The sequence below is a fragment of the Pseudochaenichthys georgianus genome, chromosome 4 (genome assembly GCF_902827115.2).
Source record: "Pseudochaenichthys georgianus chromosome 4, fPseGeo1.2, whole genome shotgun sequence".
In the NCBI taxonomy this organism is placed as follows: domain Eukaryota; kingdom Metazoa; phylum Chordata; class Actinopteri; order Perciformes; family Channichthyidae; genus Pseudochaenichthys; species Pseudochaenichthys georgianus.
In genome coordinates this window covers 7,606,163-7,623,598 of record NC_047506.1, presented here as the reverse complement: position 1 = coordinate 7,623,598, position 17,436 = coordinate 7,606,163, and the positions used below count along the sequence as shown (strand labels likewise).

Genomic DNA, 17,436 nt, shown 5'->3' with positions numbered 1-17,436 from the left:
CTGTCTTGCAGGGATCCCATTTCTCGAGATGAATAATTCAGATTGTACATGCTGGGAGGCCAAGAATAGATTCGTACAATAACAGCGGGATGGAGGGATGGAGGAAGGGTGTGGGACGAGGAAGACAACTCTCAGTGGGGGCTGACAGGCAGCGAGCCGGGAACTCTGTGATTCCTTCGCATCTCAACCTCCAGACCTGGGGATACTGTGGGTCAGCAGTTCCCAACCTGTGGGCCGTGGCACCCAAATGGGCCGCAAACGCATTGCAAGTGGGCCGCCAAATAATTTGCAAAACATTATTAAGATTTTTTTTTATTATTTTAACCTCTTTTCCTTTCTCTCTCTTGATCCTCCTTAGCAACGGTCATTACAGTCCTTGACAGCGGTCTATACTACTGGAGTAACAACATGTCACATGTTCTGAATTGACCAATCAGAACTTTATTCAGCCTCCGTATTGTTTATGGTTGAATGTGGGCCGCAACACATGTTTTGATTCTTAAGTGGGCCCTGAGTTGAAAAAGGTAGCATCTCTTGAAACCAATTCTGTACCAGCTACACACGCAATGATTCCAAAAGAGGCCGCCCTGTTGTCGTGCGTCCTATAGACTCAGATTTAACGTGTTCCCCTGTCATTGGCTGCTGCCCCCCGCTGTCAGATCGGTTGTATTAAACTGAGCTTCCATAGATTAAGACACCCTATCAGATTCTGATGCCAACAGCAGCCCTCTCTCCAACAGTGGGAGTTAGATGGTCTCAGCAGTGCTTCAAGGTTTCACTTTAACATTCAGGAATCAATCCCTGCTTCCAATCCAGCGTATTAGGTTGATGTGTGCCAGCAGTCCAGGCAGGCAGCTGTTGAGGGATGAACCGTTCCCTGAAGCACATTGTGCCTGCACCACTCCCCGATTCCCTGATAACATTAATGCCAGGCAGATGTCCCTGAACTAGTCCAGACGTTTTCTTAATATTAGAGTTGTGTCGACTGGCCTCTTTTCTTTGCCCCTGCCGAATTTACTGAACATCTCCCGTGGCTTTTAAGACCAACACAATATTGACCCACAATATCTTCTACATCAACAACAGCCGAGCCATTCGCTTCCCTAATGGTAGGAAAATCAATAGGTAACGAATGGGCTTATTTATATTTCAAGCGATGATGTGCAATGTTTTGGGTTTTGTGACAAGTGTATTGCTGTAGGGGCATACGGAGGAGGAAGGTTTGCAATGCAATAATGAAAGGAAAAAAACTTTGTCTGTGGATCTATATCGGCTGTTGTCATTCTAAAGCAAATAACATTTGTTCCAGATGGGGATCTCTTCCTTATCGAGACACAGCTCGACCTTTGCCATTAGTCTAAGTCCAACTCAGGAGCTAATCTAGAATGAAAAGACAGTTTGGCTCCTCAGATCTCGCCCAATGTCTCCCTGCTCTATCAAAGTGCCCTTTGAAGCTCGCCCTCTATACAATTGGTTCAAGTGTCAGGTCAGAGTTCCCGCAGACAGGCAGTCATTTGAACCTCATTCTTCTTTCTACTTATTCCCCATGGAACCGTGGCTGTCTTTGTATTCTTCAGCTGGGGCCCTCTTCATGTGTATTGCAAAGGAGCAATCAAGATGGCCTGTGTTTGGACCTGGCCCCACAGAACTGAAGTGTCTGGGGATACACTTATTAACTTCTTTGCACAGACACACATTCCCCAATAATCCTTGACAATGCCAGTTCCCGTGATATAAAACCAAAGAACAGAACAGAGCTAAAGGAAGTGGGAAAAGATAGCTCTTTTAGAGTCATCATGAGAAGGGGCATGGGGAAAACATCATTATAACAGAATAAGGTAACATAGATAGCACACATTAAGGGATAGAATAAACCCGGCACAAACATCAGTGCAGCAGATCTAAAGGAGTCCAGAGAGAGGAAAGGAATATCAGCTAAGTTTTAAAATAGGAGAAAAAACATCAAGAGTACCAATGAACCGTGACCGCATAAACACTCGTACTTCATGCGGCAGTGCTGCAATAATGACTCAGTCCGGAATACACACATACACACAAATACTTATGAATAACGTTAAAACTCTCATTCTTCCTTCATGCACCAAAGCAAAGGTTACCCCAATCATCTTTGAGGCTGCCGCAGTTTTACAGCCCCGGAATGACTGCTTCTCTCTCCATTACCTCTGCACTCGTTTGACTGGCAGATGGGTGGAAAGATGGCGGAGTGAAAGTGGGCGACGGGGCAATCATGGGACTGTGTGTCACAGTGCGTGCGCGCGACACTATTTGTCGTCTCAACAGATGAAACGGGGAAGGCAGGTGAGACGTGGCCGGGCCTTATTTAAAAGCCTCTTTAAGGTGCCCACTGAACCAACAGTGGCATTCCCTAATGGCACATCACAGGCACGTCACCCCACGCTCGTCCTCGCCATTCCTATGCCCTATGTCCTTGTCTGATGTCACTGCTTTAATGGCTTCCACTGTCTAACTCACAGGCATTACTATACATAGCTAAATTCCAAGCAGATTAAATACTTCACTAAATACTGCATTTATGACGCCTGTATGAGCACTAATCTCTGTTTAATCCACTGCTTCCATATCTCTGCTGCTTCATTCGTTTTTTGAAGCAGGTGTCCTTTCCAGTCCAATGGTAGCATAATGCAGGGATTTAGTGGACTGACGGTGATATGGGAGGCTAATGGAGTTAATACACTGAGATGGAGAGATAAGGAAAGAAGAGGTGAGATTGGAAGGACAGACATGTACTGCTAGCTGAGATACAGGTACTGAATACAAATCTAATGTTACACCTGATTCTTTTCTCTATTACTTAGTTTCCCTAAAATGCTCCTGCTGCATCTTGTTTATACCTGCAGAGTTTAAATGCAATCAGACATCCCCCTCTTCCCTTTGAGGTAACATATTCAAAACTAGGTTATTATATTAAAATGATTTGTATTATTGAATTCAATTTTCACACACATTCAGGTGCTCCAAAAACATGTTGAGAGTGAAATTAGTTTGTTGTATAGACACTATTTTATACCGGTTGGAAAGGTGGTGTGAGCGCTTGTTTTTATTTTGTCAGTGCATATTTGTTCTGCCATTCTTTCTCTTGCTTTCCTATTCGAACGGAAGCTCGTTGTCATGGAACATCAGAGATATGTATCATGTAATAAGTCAACATTGGCCAAAAAGTAGTTTATTGACAACAATCTTGGAGGAAAGCGAAAACATTCATCTTCATATTAAACTGTCACTGACTATCAGCTTAGGTTTTTTCAACATGCAGCTCAGGGAGCAAAAGTCTTACAACATTAGATAGTAATTCAACACTGAGCTGTGTCTGCAGTGAAGAGAGAAGTGAAACATTTTGAATCTAGTGGTGGTCAAACCGCGTGAAAAATATCTCAATAACCTTTTAGTACCTGTATAAATTATTAATTCTAACCCCAACTTGTACAGTATGCTATACTGTAAAACAGACCTGAAAAACCCAATACCGCATATCATGACACTTGTTTAACTCACTCTAACTCAGTGTAGCTCGTATCTCTGATGTATGAGTGTTATATATATATATATATATATATGTTTGTGTGTATATGTGTGTGGTTCTGTGTGTGTGTGTGTGTGTATGTGTGTGTGTGTGTCTCCAGTCTGCCTTAATCTTCTCCCATCTGCTGGTGGACCCCCTCTCCCTGTTCTGAGGCCTGCCATGCCCCACCCGATCTGCCGAGCCTGACCTCACTGTGTGAATGTGTGTGTTTCTGTGTATGTCTGACAAGCGTGTGTGTGTGTGTGTGTGTGTGTGTGTGTGTGTGGGCTGCTTGATGAGCCTGGTTCCTTATGAAGTGGTGTCATTAAAGCAGAGAGAAGGAGCAAACGGGTGATTGCAGTGATTTGGCAGAGGTTGCACAGACTCTGTCCTCCAATCAGAACCCTCGCTTAACCTCCTCCAGCTTCACTGCAATCATAGAGCACCAAGTCAACAGAGGACGGACATACACACAGACATACACACGCACACACACACACACGCACACACACACACACAAACCATGTATACATCACTTCAGGGGACATTACATTGACTTACATGCATTTCCTGGAAAATTATCCTAACCTTAACCAAAACCAACACATGCCTAACCCTTACCCTTACCCTAATCCTAATCCTAAACCTTACCAAGTCTTCACCCTAAAAGTAATGACTCCCCTCATGGGGACCTCCAATTTGTCCTCATAAGGGAGGCGAGTCCCCACACGTGACTGTGTAAACAGATGTAGGTCCCCACAAGTATAGTAATGCTAGGTCACACACACACACACACACACACACACACACACACACACACACACACACACACACACACACACACACACACACACACACACACACACACACACACACACACACACACACACACACACACACACACACACACACACACACACACACACACACACACACACACACACACACACACACACACACACACACACACACACACACACGAAGATTTGACATCAGCATGTCATGGTAGACTTCTAATGTTGTACCAATAAAAGAAATTATTCTAATTAACGGCACTCGTTTTAGGATATTTGCATAGATAATCACCTGATGAATTTCTGTGGCACAACTCTTATTAAGGTCATTGTTATTGTTTTATCTAAAGAAATTCTGGTAACTGGTGTCTAAAAAGTGATTTTAAATGTTTTCCCTTAAAATAAAATATATATCAGATCTCACTTAAGTGTTTTCCTGACAGTTAGCAATTTAGCCATCGAATACTCTTATCACGATATATGATTTTAATCAAAATATCATCATACTAACTGATAACCAGCCCTAATTCAAAGGGTGCAGAGAATAAGAGGGGGACAAAGAGAGATAGAATGACTTATAAAGTGTAGAGAATTGAGCACTAAATTGATCTGCGGTGAGGCTGTGATGCTGTAATGAGAATGGCATACGGGGGCCGTCTCTTCCCCATCTCCATCCCTCTCTGAAAGAAGACAAGTTTGTTTCTCAAGGTGATTGTTGCGGTGATAAGGGAGAGGGTGTTATTAAGGGTGACAGCGGAGGGGCTGAGAGGCAGTGGCTGACTGGATAACCTTGTCCCCGTCCCCGCCTCGCTTCCTTCTGCATGAGCATCTCCACCGCTGGCCTGCCCTGCTCGTCTGAACACAATCTGCTGGCTGGAATTACCTCCCCGCCCCAGGAAAACTAAACATGATTTCTGACCTTTCCTTTCTGTGTTCAACAGTAACCTTTGCTGATCCGCCTACGGAACGAGACCATCGCAAAGAACAAGGGATGGAGTGGAAGGGATATGTGTGTTTAAAAAAAAAAAAAGGGCAGTGAGGATCAATGTGTGTTGAGTTGATGTATGCATATTTAAAGGTGAGCACTAAGGGTAGGTGCAACTCTTGTACAGTATCATGCAATCAAATACAACATCTCTGCAGTAAATGGCACATGTGCGACGCTCACCATGTCTACATTTGGTCGTCAGCTCGTGCCATATGATAAGCTGTTCCTGTTTTGTAGTCTGTGCTGCCTCCATCTGTGGATGTGCTGACTGAGTGTACCACAGAAGTTGCAGTAATAGTCTATTTCGTATGAGACACTGTGTTAGCAGAAATACTGCATCTTCCAACTCGCTAAATGCATTACATCATCACTCTGCTTCCTCTTGTTGTTCTTTGCCGTGTCAGCAAGTTTTGCATTGGTATTATCATTAGTCGTTTGTAAGATAAGGCTAATTGATCTGCACCTACCGAGTGTATTAGCGAACTGTTGTGATCTACTTCTTCCACTGACTCTGCATAACTCCTACCGCCTCAGCACAATCTGACCCTCAGGAGCAGAAGCGCATCCCCACAGAAATGATTTCATCCTCCCTTTCTCTCGCTCCGTTTGTCTGGTGTTCTGCCGCCTGTCCGTCTCCCAGCTCTCTTACCCCATCCTTTTGCTTTTAAAACAAAACACTTTTGTGCTGATGTGAGGGTATACATTTAAGAGCTTACAGGCAGCGTGACCTGAGCATCCCAGGCCAACTCGGTGGAGTTAGCACAGTGAACTCTGCGCTAGTCGAGGCCTGCTGTGTATCAGGATTGTTTGTGTAAGAGCACACGAGGGGATTTGGACAAGCAGTGTGAGCTCTGAATGCGACCCGCAGCTGGCCTAACCTCTGGATTAGCTCACCCTGATCCCCACAGCCTACTATTTCAAGATCTCTCCATTTATGCCCAGCCAAGCACATTGTGACCAGTAATCTTTAGTTTTCTCCTCTCCAAAGGGAGAAGATATACTGTTCCGCTTTTCGCTCCACCCCTCCCACTCGCCTGGTTTATCCACACTTCTCTCTGTTTATGTTGCACTGCTTCCCCCTCTCTCTCACCCACTTTGTGTCTCTCAGTACCAATTCCCTTGCTTCACCACTCCACTCTCACAGTGTGCGAAAAAGTACACGTCCCACCGTCCGGGACGTGTTATTTACAATATCGGACAAGTAGATCTTTCAATTGACTTGTCCGGTGGACAAGTGACGTTTTTTTTGTACATTCTCAAACTGCACCACTTAGAACTAACTAAACAATGCAGAGATTATTTTTATATAATTGTATTCAATGACCGTAAGAAATTCAACAGTATGAAGTGATTTGTAAATAGGAATACAGATTTGACTTAATGTTTGTCGTGGGACTTTTACCCTCTCAAAGAACCGGAATCGAGAACCGAAAATAACCAGAATCGAAAAGCAGAACCGGAATCGTTAAAATCCAAACGATACCCAATCCTATGTGTGATGCAGTAAGATCTTACCGCTCACTTATGTTAGCGGTGTCGTAAAAACCGTAGGAAAATGTAAAATACGATGGCGAAGAAGAAGATTCCAGTGGCCCCAATTTTTGTCTATTCTGGACAAGTGAAAAATGTATTCGGACAAGTAAATTGCCAAACTCACTTGTCCATGGACAAGTACTCTCTAAAAACTTTTTCTCACACTGTCTCACCAATCCGTCTTTTCCCCCCTCGTTCGTCTCCCTCCAACTACGCCTCTCTCCTTCATTCCTCCTCTCTTTTTCTAAAGGGGATCAGTGGAGCTTAGAGGCCTTTCCTGCTTGCTTCATTACTGAGCTGCTCTGACATGGGGAGCTCGTCTCCCGAGTGAGGAAAGGAGAACACGACTGATGTTTAATACATGGATCACTCTGTTGTCTTTCACGGCAGATAAATTCATCATCAAAAACTGAGCAGAGAACAGCAACAGTGCATGTAAACCTTTTCTCTCAATCTAGATTCCCAATCCTCCCCCTTTTTTTTGTCCTAACTCTTCATTGAACGTATTGCCTGTCTCTCTCTCTTTCTTCCGTCACATCTCAGTGAACTGGAGCAAGCCTTTTTTATTGTCCTTCAGTTGGAGAAAATATACAAACACAAAACAACACTGATGCTTAGCCGGAGACATGGAACACGGCTCATGAAAACAAAAACATAAAATATTCCATAAAATGAAGCGAAGGCTGCGCACTAGGGCTGTTCAATTAATCCTATTTTAATCGCGATTATGATTATGGCTTGCAACGATTACGAAAACAAGAAATCGAAATAAAACGATTATTATTATTTATTTTTTTTCAGTTGAATTATACTTAAAGTTCAGGGTAATCAACCGTTAAAAACATACTATTCACATTTTTTTTCTCCAATAAATGGATGTTTTCAAAGTCAATGAATAATCGCATTTAATAATCGCAATTACAATTAACTGCTTTTTGCAGATGATGTGGTTCTAATGGCTTCATCGGTCTGCGACCTTCAGCACTCACTAGATCGGTTCGCAACCGAGTGTGAAGCGGCTGGGATGAGGATCAGCACCTCCAAATCTGAGGCCATGGTTCTCAGCAGGAAACCGATGGACTGTCCACTCCAAGTAGGGAATGAGTCCTTACCCCAAGTGAAGGAGTTCAAGTATCTCGGGGTCTTGTTCTCGAGTGAGGGAACAATGGAGCGTGAGATGGGCCGGAGAATCGGAGCAGCGGGAGCGGTACTGCAGTCGCTTTACCGCACCGTTGTGACGAAAAGGGAGCTGAGCCAGAAGGCAAAGCTCTCTGTCTACCGGGCCATTTTGGTTCCTACCCTCACCTATGGTCATGAAGGATGGGTCATGACCGAAAGAACGAGATCGCGGATACAAGCGGCCGAGATGGGTTTTCTCCGCAGGGTGGCTGTGTCTCCCTTAGAGATAAGGTGAGAAGTTCGGTCATCAGGGAGGGACTCGGAGTTGAGCCGCTCCTCCTTCGCGTCGAAAGGAGCCAGTTGAGGTGGTTCGGGCACCTAGTTAGGATGCCACCTGGGCGCCTCCCTAGGGAGGTGTTCCAGGCACGTCCAGCTGGGAAGAGACCAAGGGGTAGACCTAGGACCAGGTGGAGGGATTATATCTCTTCGCTGGCCTGGGAGCGCCTTGGGACCCCCCAGTCAGAGCTGGTTGATGTCGCCAGGGAAAAGAAAGTTTGGGGCTCTCTGCTGGAACTGCTACCCCCGCGACCCGACCACGGATAAGCGGGAGAAGATGGATGGATGGAATTACAATTATTGACCCAAATAATCGAGATTATGATTGTTGCCATAATCGAGCAGCCCTACTGCACGCTAGTTCAAGCAGTCGACTGGATCTACAATGATGCATAGACATACTGTATGACATGCCTTACTCATACCACCAACCAAACACATTCTTCTAAATCTGGCACTCTATTCAAGCTGCACAATTTGCCATTTCTCCCACTCTCTTTCTGTACAGCTTCCCTACATCTGCACTGCTTCTGCTTTTATGTTATAAGTCACCACTACTTAGTACTTGATGTACAATATATGTGGGCAGTGATTAGACCGGAGCCGTGAAGCAAAACTCAAAATAAATCCTGCTGAATTTAAAACTCGAGTTGTCCAGTCCTGTGTATGTGTCACTTTGTTAAGGACCATGTCTGGACATGTCCGTCTGTGTGAGCACACATGTTCCATCTTCCCAGTAAATGCATGTTTGCGAGAGAGGGTGTGTGTGTGTGTGTGTGTGTGTGTGTGTGTGTGGTGTGTGTGTGTGTGTGTGTGTGTGTGTGTGTGTGTGTGTGTGTGTGTGGTGTGTGTGTGTGTGTGTGTGTGTGTGTGTGTGTGTGTGTGTGTGTGTGTGTGTGTGTGTGTGTGTGTGTGTGTGTGGCAGGCATGCCTTGATAGGCCAAAGCCTGTTTCTAATCCAGGCCTCCTCAGTGGGCTGTGGATCTCGCTGCTGCAACACCAACCGAGTCCCAGCTGACAGCTAGCCTGCTCCTCTCTCTGCTTTCTGAAAAAAGCTCTGAGCTCAAATGTTTAACAACGGTTTTAGCAGGGACATGTGATGAGAAGACACACTGATGCCAGGAAAGAGAGCAGGAGAACTTCCTCTTTTGAGATTATCCGAATTAAATAAATATGAATATAAAAGAAAATCAAATGACATGTCAGCCTGCAAAAAAGGAAACAAGAAGGGGCAGATAGTGATGGTGGATGCCAGGGGTGGGGGGGCTTTGGTAAAGGCTTTAGGATGAAATCAAAGCGGTTAAAGCTGATTTATCCCGTGTAAGGACGCCAAGCCCTCTAAGGAGGCGCTGAACAGCCCTTCAAAAATGAAATATCAGCAGCAGTCAGTGCCAGTCATCAGTGCCATATGTGATGGAAAATCAATCTATTTCATATCAGAGACCTGTGGGGAGAAAACGAGAGAGACAACGAGAGAGACAGGTCCCCGCTGCCTCCTCGCTGCACCTCTGTCAACGCCTCCTCAGCAGAAACATCCCAGAATGCTCTGCGTCATCGGTGACGGAGACGTTCGCGGTGCTCGTGGCTCAATATGTGGCGGCTGCTGTTCTGCTAGATTAGGCAGGTGATTGGCCATTAATATTCATTTCACAGTGTGTCTTTGTTAGGCGGCAGCAGGGGCTGACTGAGTGTTGGGATGGATTTACTCTACCGTATATTTCCCTTTAATTTCTATAGGCAAGGTGGTTTACCCGTATGGCCTGAGTAGAGTTACCTCGTGGCCTGATGTGCTTTCATTTCTACTAGTTTGATTCTGATACGGTGAAAGCTATGAAAATGTCCGGAGTCGACTCAGTTTTCATTGAATATCAACTATTTTGCAATTTCTCATTGTTACTATTGGCTGATACTTCATTACTTCAGCCTGTCACGCCAGTGTTGAGAGATAATCATTGTTATGTGCAATATACACTTTTCTACAATGTATTCATGTTATTATAATATAATAACATGAATACATTATAATTGGCCGCTACTTCAATATGTTCATTTGTTTAATTACTTCTTTAATGCTTTTTTTTTAGGCTAAAATCCTTGAGTTCCCTCCAGAGGGAGTTTCTCTCTCTCTCCCACACTTCCGTTACATAGTGATATCACGATGTAAAACTCGCTCTTCTATTGGCTGGCGCTCCAACACATCGTACGTGAGGCTAAGGGATGGGACATCTCTGAGCAGAGCTGGCCAGCTAACCAATCAGAGCAGACTGGACCTTTTTGAACATTGAAGCATGCAGAGATGTCACAGTAGTGGAATATAAAAATATGAATTTGAAAATGAGCAAGATAGGGCCCCTTATATATTTAGTGGAATTGGTGAAAAATATGATATACTGTCTTCCAGTTGGATCAGTATAGGCTAGCTGTTTAATATTGTACAGAAACCAGGGAAAGTAGTGTTCTGTCTGGTCTTAATAACAGCAGAGAGTTGGTCCTGGAGGAGCGCAGGTCCAGCAGGCATTAAACCAGTAACAGGTCTTTCCCTAATGGACAGCCAAGCTAGCGAGGTGATCGGAACAGTCCTCCTCATAATGAGATCAAGGGACTAATTAGTATAACTGTGTGCTGTGGTGTGACTGTGTGCACTGAGGAATAGATGCCCCCTATCGGACTAGCCTTGTGGCCCCTGAGAGGGCAGGCCAGCCTGGCTCTGTCCCCAGTGGCCCTCCCTCCACTGCACTGAGAGGCTAATTAATATTTGCTCCATCCACTCCTCCAGCTCCTGTACACCATGCTGAGTTATATTCCTGAAGATATTGATCTGGGTTCCAGTGACAGCAGGCATATAGCGACCAAAGTAAAAAAAATATATAATCTTGGCAATTGTCGCAATGTGAAATAAGGAGAGCAATAATTACAGGGTCTGGCAATTTCAGACAGCTCGTGGAATAAAATTCTCTTTAATCTTTTACAGCAAATAAGAAGCTAAGTCTTGTAAAAGTAGGCCATGGAGGCGCATCAGCAGCACCGTCCATCAGCTGAACACAGAACCAGATATGGAGAAAAGCGAATTATCTTTGCCAAGGATGATCGCAGAAAGAATTCAAGCCAGCAAATTAGAGGAAGGATGAGAATACAAGATCAAAATGAAGATGAGATCCATTTACGAACATCCCCTCTCCCATCTTTCACTTCAGCCTCCTATCCTGTTAAAGTCCTGCTTGTGTTTGATTGCCCCTGCGGCGCCACTCTGACCTGGTCATTTAAGATGATGTGCAACTCTCAGGTCTGTTCCAGCACTCATTTGTTCCTCAGTGGGGTCCCCACGGCCGGCCAGTAAGAGGACCCCATACGGACCGAAGTGCCATGGGAGCTTTAAATCCGGCCACTCACAACCAAGTAAAGAGACAGCTGAGTGTCATTGTTAATGTGGACACACAGCACCACAATGGCAAAATCAATGGAGCTATAGGGGACATCAATCTTAACTGCACAAGACCCTTTTGCTTGTCTCACCACTCCCCTAAAGCTCCGAATGAATGGTTGAGAGAAGGAGGCACAATGAGGTGAACACAAAGAAAGAGAGAAGGAAAGAAAGAGAACATGGAGGACTGACAGTGATCTTTCTTGGCCTTTCCTCCATCCATCTCAAGGGGTTACGCTGTCCTTTGAAGATTGTGTGCATTTGAAAGGCAGCCAAGTGGCCAGCCATCCCAATTCACCCAAAAATGGCAGAGGTTTTTAGGTAAAGCCTCAGAAGTGCAGCGAGGCAGATGTACACTATGCACTTGGCCCCAGGCTTGCATTTTCTTTCCCTGCCAGTTGTTCACTTCCAAAATCTCCCTCTTCTTCCACAGGAAAAAAGAGAAAGACTTGAAACAACGCTCCTTTTAAACAAGAACAAAAAGGGACTTGCTTCGTCACGGGGGGACACATTAGATGCACACCGAAAAAGAACAGCAAGGTTCATTGTTTCTGACAGTGACTTAAAGGATGCCTCCTCATCCCATTAACATATATGCAGATAGGCAGGGAGTAAATGAAAGCCTCTGAAAACGGGAGAGATCAAAGACGACAGAATTAAGGCCAAGTAATGAGGATCTTGGCAAGAACCCTGCAAATGTATTGATTGTTTGGCAAGCTGTATGTGCTTTTGCTCTGTTTTTCTGTCCCTCTATACCACTTACTCTCGTGTTTCAGCGGCACACAGATCTAGCAGAGTGGGCTTTGAACGGGGCCTTGCGGGGCTAAGGTTACTGCATTGAGCCTAATCACTGTGTAATTTACAATGCAAACAATAATGGCTACTTGGCATAGGGAACAAGAAAAGAGAGATGGACAGCGGGGAAACCCATCACAGCCTTGCACACTTAAATAACACAGACTCTTAATTCAATTACATCCAGTACGGCACTCACAGCATGAGACCGTGGGAGATTAATCCACTAACCCAAAGGATTTGTACCAGAAACAAATACTACATAACGCTACACAAAATATGAGGTGAGATTACAGACCTTTCTACACACCAATGGAATATCTCTGTGTTTGATATCACGCTATGTGTTAAATATACATTCAGATGCCGTGTGGTTTAAAGTTGCTGAAAGAGTGGTAGAACTGCTACCGTTATGTATGTGAGCGCAGCAACACGATAAAGGAATTGGGATAAGATAAAACAGAGTGTTGGCTCAAGAAATGTAGCATCGCGAGCAGTGGAACAGATGAGATCAGAGGAAAAGAATGAAAAGAATTAGCCTAGATAAGGCAGATGAAAAGGGGACATGAATAAATGATGGAGAAAAGAAGACAACTACCTCCACGGCTCTCGCTGTCGGCCGGTTTCACCTGGATGGGGCGAGTCATCTGGAGGAGAGAGAACAGAGAGGTTAGCGATGGCGTTGCTACAACAAAAGGCCACAAAACAAGACGTGTCGAGACCTTCTGTCCCATACCGATGGCTGCTCTGCGACACTGATCAAAGTGCCTTCGCTGGAGAGAACACAGAAGCACCATCATGTGGCTAAGTCGACCTGACACCGTAGTGTTTCTGCTGCCTGCTATTCAGTGTAAACAAAACAACTCTGTTCCCCATATCAAATAAGGAGTGTGTGTGTGTGTGTCTAAAAGTCCATTTGTATGTGTGGTATTTCATGGCAGGTGCAGGGAGAAGGCTGCCGATGTGTGTCTAAGTGATAGAGGCCGAGGCAGTGCTACTAAAAGTGAATCCAGCCACAGGCGGAGCGAGATCAATGCGGGCCTATTGATCCGGACCCTGGGCTGTGCAGAGTGTCTGCCTGCGAGGATTCTCTGGTGAGGAGGCTCACTCTAATCCACTCGACCCTGATAAGAATGGCATTGCCTGGATTAGATGCCTCTGTCATCACAGCCTTTGTGTCACGCTCTCCTCCTTCCCCAATTGTACCGCCTTCTTTTTCCATTATTGTTGTTCAAGCTGAACAATTTCACCAGATAGGAAGGAGTTTGAGAGACCTCGCTGTGATTTACAATATGTTTGTTCCAGCTTCAATTTAACACATGCCTCCTAGTCACATATTTAGCATGCATATGGTTTACAAACCCGCCCACACACACGGCACATATAATATATGTACTAGTCTATAGCGGAGCACAGAGCTGGCACTATCATGTGATTTATGTGCGTTGATTTGATGCCAGTGCCCTTTCTTCTATGATTCAGGCCAAAACAAATAGATTTAACAATAAAAAAACACATATCATAATAAAATGGGGCCAAAAGTTTAAAAGGAACATTAAAGTAACTTCTTACCACACTCAACCTTTAACAGTAAATAAATTGTAGCTGCTATTTAAGCATATTTTTACAGCTTTGTACAGGCATCCGATTCGGATCGATGGAAAAGCACTGTTTTTATTCCTACATTTGTATATATTTCCTTCTATTTCCTGTCATGTATCGTTTTGCTGTTCGATACCAGAGTCGGACTGTAAAGGTCAGATTTAAAGACAGGGCAGTCCAATAAAAGCATGACATGTTCAAGGAGAAACACCATAATGGGATTTTAAAATGTCTTAATAACATGCTGATATATGGGGCCCATGCCCGATTCATTAAGTGCTAAACGTATCCTTCGTCACCTTGAAGAACTGAGTAACCTTCCCTCAATGAAATTATTCCATAAATGTACCCATCGTAAATAATAACTAGCAGTGGCTAAGTCTTTGTCGGAAAACAGGAAGGATGCTACGCTTGTGAAGGTTGATGCTTTCGCTTCTTGGTTGGTCCTCCTCCCTCTCCATCTACAAGTGCCTTCTTCCTTGTAAAACACGAGCAAAGTAACCGTACAGTATGCTAATGCCGAGCCACAGGGCGCCCGCTCCGCAACATGTACGGATAGATTACAGAATCAACCGCGACACCATCGCACACGTGTTCAAAGCAACCTCTGAGACAGAAACAGCGCCGAATGGGTGCAAAAAAACATCCACGAGACAAATGTGCAGATAACTTTGCATCATGGGAAATCTTTGAATTTGCCTTTGTCATGTCAAGCGGACAAAAGTTGCTTCCATCCTGCCAGTTGATTTCTGTTCAAATGCACGATGGAGGAGGCTCAATCTGCGGCTGTGACTCTTCTCCCATGCTAAGATGTCAGCCGGCTCTGCAGGGTGCCTGTGCGTGGGAGTCAGCTCCCTTTAAAGCTAGTTACTGCTCAGCCTCCAACATGCCAGCTTAATGGCCTATTTATTTGCCCGAGAGCAATGCATTATGGTCCTGAACAGTCACTACCGATGCCTCTCAGTGTGTTCCATTCCTCTTGAAGACATATTAAGAGAATTGCGTAATTCCAGTTGAAACGAAGTTGCAAAGCACACTTTTACTTTATGCATGCTCACGCACTGCACAGACACGGTCATTTAAAGTCAACTGTATTGAGTGCTGCTGTTGCCTAGGAGACCATTCATTAACTCTAGATACTGTGGGTCATGTTTTCACTCGGAGCTTCTCGACACACCCACAATGAACAGTCAATGCTGCTCGCTGTACAAAACACAACCCGTTTGAATTGTAATGGTTATCATTCGGTGGTGGTGCGGACGTTCAGGTGACGGGGACGGGACGGGGGGGGTAACACCAGAGAACCAGAAGAAGAGAGATTGTGGAAAAAGACAACAAGAGATGGAGAAGAGGGAAAGAGAGATACAGTCCAGACAGAGAGAAAGAAAGCCGCCTGCAGCTCTTAGATAAGATTACTTTCCGTTTCTTCTTCTGACTCCGCCCTTCTGCCCTTCACTTTGTCTCTCTCAAACACACACACAGATAAACAGCAGCACCTCCACCCTATACGATCACTAAATACTAACCAATCAACCTCCCTAAAATGTACTGTTTCAATTATAAGTCCACCAAAAGGTTTGTTAAAAAAAAAAGCGTTTTAAACTTGGGAGAGAAACTTTATAAATACTTAACAAGGTTTAGGAGACCAAACATGACATGACTTTCCCTGTGTGAATATAATAAAATGCTGATGTGCTCAATCCAGATGTGTTTCTTTTACTAACATTCGGTCTTTCTGAACTTAATCCGTATTATTTGTACTTGACAACAGCTGAGGAAAACATAGCTCTGGTCTCAGAAAAACCCTTTGCTAAAATACAGGGTTTTGGATTGTATCACTATCAATTTTGTTCAACTATTGTTCAATGTGGTTTTTTTTTAGCATCGTCTGAAAATGACCATGCAGACAGGTGAGATCTATGTAAAGAAAACAATGTTAAGGTCGGCACAGCGAACAAAGTGTGGCCATACAGTCGAACGCCTCATTTGACAAGTCTGTGCTGACTTATGGTGCATGTACGTGTCTGTGAGAGGCTTTAAATAAGTGAGATAACATGTAGAAAGAAACGACACACATGAACACGGGGCCTTTCTGACTATATAAGTGCCATTGTTACATGTACAGTGTTTTCCATTCGGCTCAAAGGCCTGGTTAAAGTAAATGTGAGCTGAACGCTTTTGACTCATCTGAATAAACAAGCTCGTCTGATGACTCACAACAAAGCAGCGGCTTCACCTTTAAATGAGTAACATTTCTTCATCTCCCCCTCTAGTAGACAATCCTTTTCCTTGTCTCTCTCGCTCAACACTGTGCTGCTCTCAGGGCTTTCACGATCTATCGTTCCATATGCTTTTATTTAGCCGACTCATTTACCAAGTTAAGCCTTGAGTCTGTTGAATTAAAGCTCTTTGCACTAGTATGCTGTTTTATATGGAGGCTGAGACATAACCCCCCCAGGCCTAAAGTACACATTGAAGTGTGCAGTGGGCCTGGATTATACACACATTGCCTGTTGGTTTGCCTTTCTTTGCTGATTGTTCAACTCAAACTAGTTACCAATTGATGCACCTACATGTGACTAGTACTTTTCCGATGTGTAATTAAGTAGATCATTTGTTTATATATCATTTAGAATCAGTAATATTTTTGTATATCAATTTGACACTGCTCAATTTTGTATTGAGGGTACAGTGTGAGAAAAAGTTTTTAGAGAGTACTTGTCCATGGACAAGTGAGTTTGGCAATTTACTTGTCCGAATACATTTTTCACTTGTCCAGAATGGACAAAAATTGGGGCCACTGGAATCTTCTTCTTCATCATCGTATTTTATACTTTCCCACGGTTTTTACAACACCGCTAACGTAAGTGAGCGGTAAGCTTTTACTGCATCACACATAGGGTTGGGTATCGTTTGGATTTTAACGATTCCGGTTCTGCTTTTCGATTCCGGTTCTTTGAGAGGGTAAAAATAAGTCCCATGACAAACTGGGAGAAAAATATATTTATGAAAACATTAAGTCAAATCTGTATTCCTATTTACAAATCACTTCATACTGTTTAATTTCTTACGGTTATTGAATACAATTATATAAAAATAATCTCTACATTGTTTAGTTAGTTCTAAGTACTTCAGTTTGAGAATGTACAATTGGCCCAGTCTCCTCTGATGTTACACTGCAACCTGCCTGTGAGACACAGTCCAACCACACATGTCCAACACATAGGCCTAATAATAATAATAATAATAATAATAATAATAATAATACATTATTATTATCTCAAAAAGAGAGATGCAGCCTTTGTAA

The 17,436-nt window shown here is 43.9% G+C and overlaps 1 protein-coding gene across 7 annotated transcripts in view; it reads right to left on the bottom strand.

Moving 5' to 3' along the window:
- The window catches only part of celf5a (cugbp, Elav-like family member 5a), a 187,647-nt gene that overhangs the window by 71,656 nt on the left and 98,555 nt on the right, over positions 1-17,436 (bottom strand). For all 7 annotated transcript variants that reach the window (XM_034081538.2, XM_034081540.2, XM_034081541.2 and 4 more), the window contains exon 3: positions 13,126-13,174. In XM_034081538.2, the coding sequence (XP_033937429.1) occupies positions 13,126-13,174 (49 nt within the window). The remainder of the gene's footprint in view (positions 1-13,125; positions 13,175-17,436) is intronic.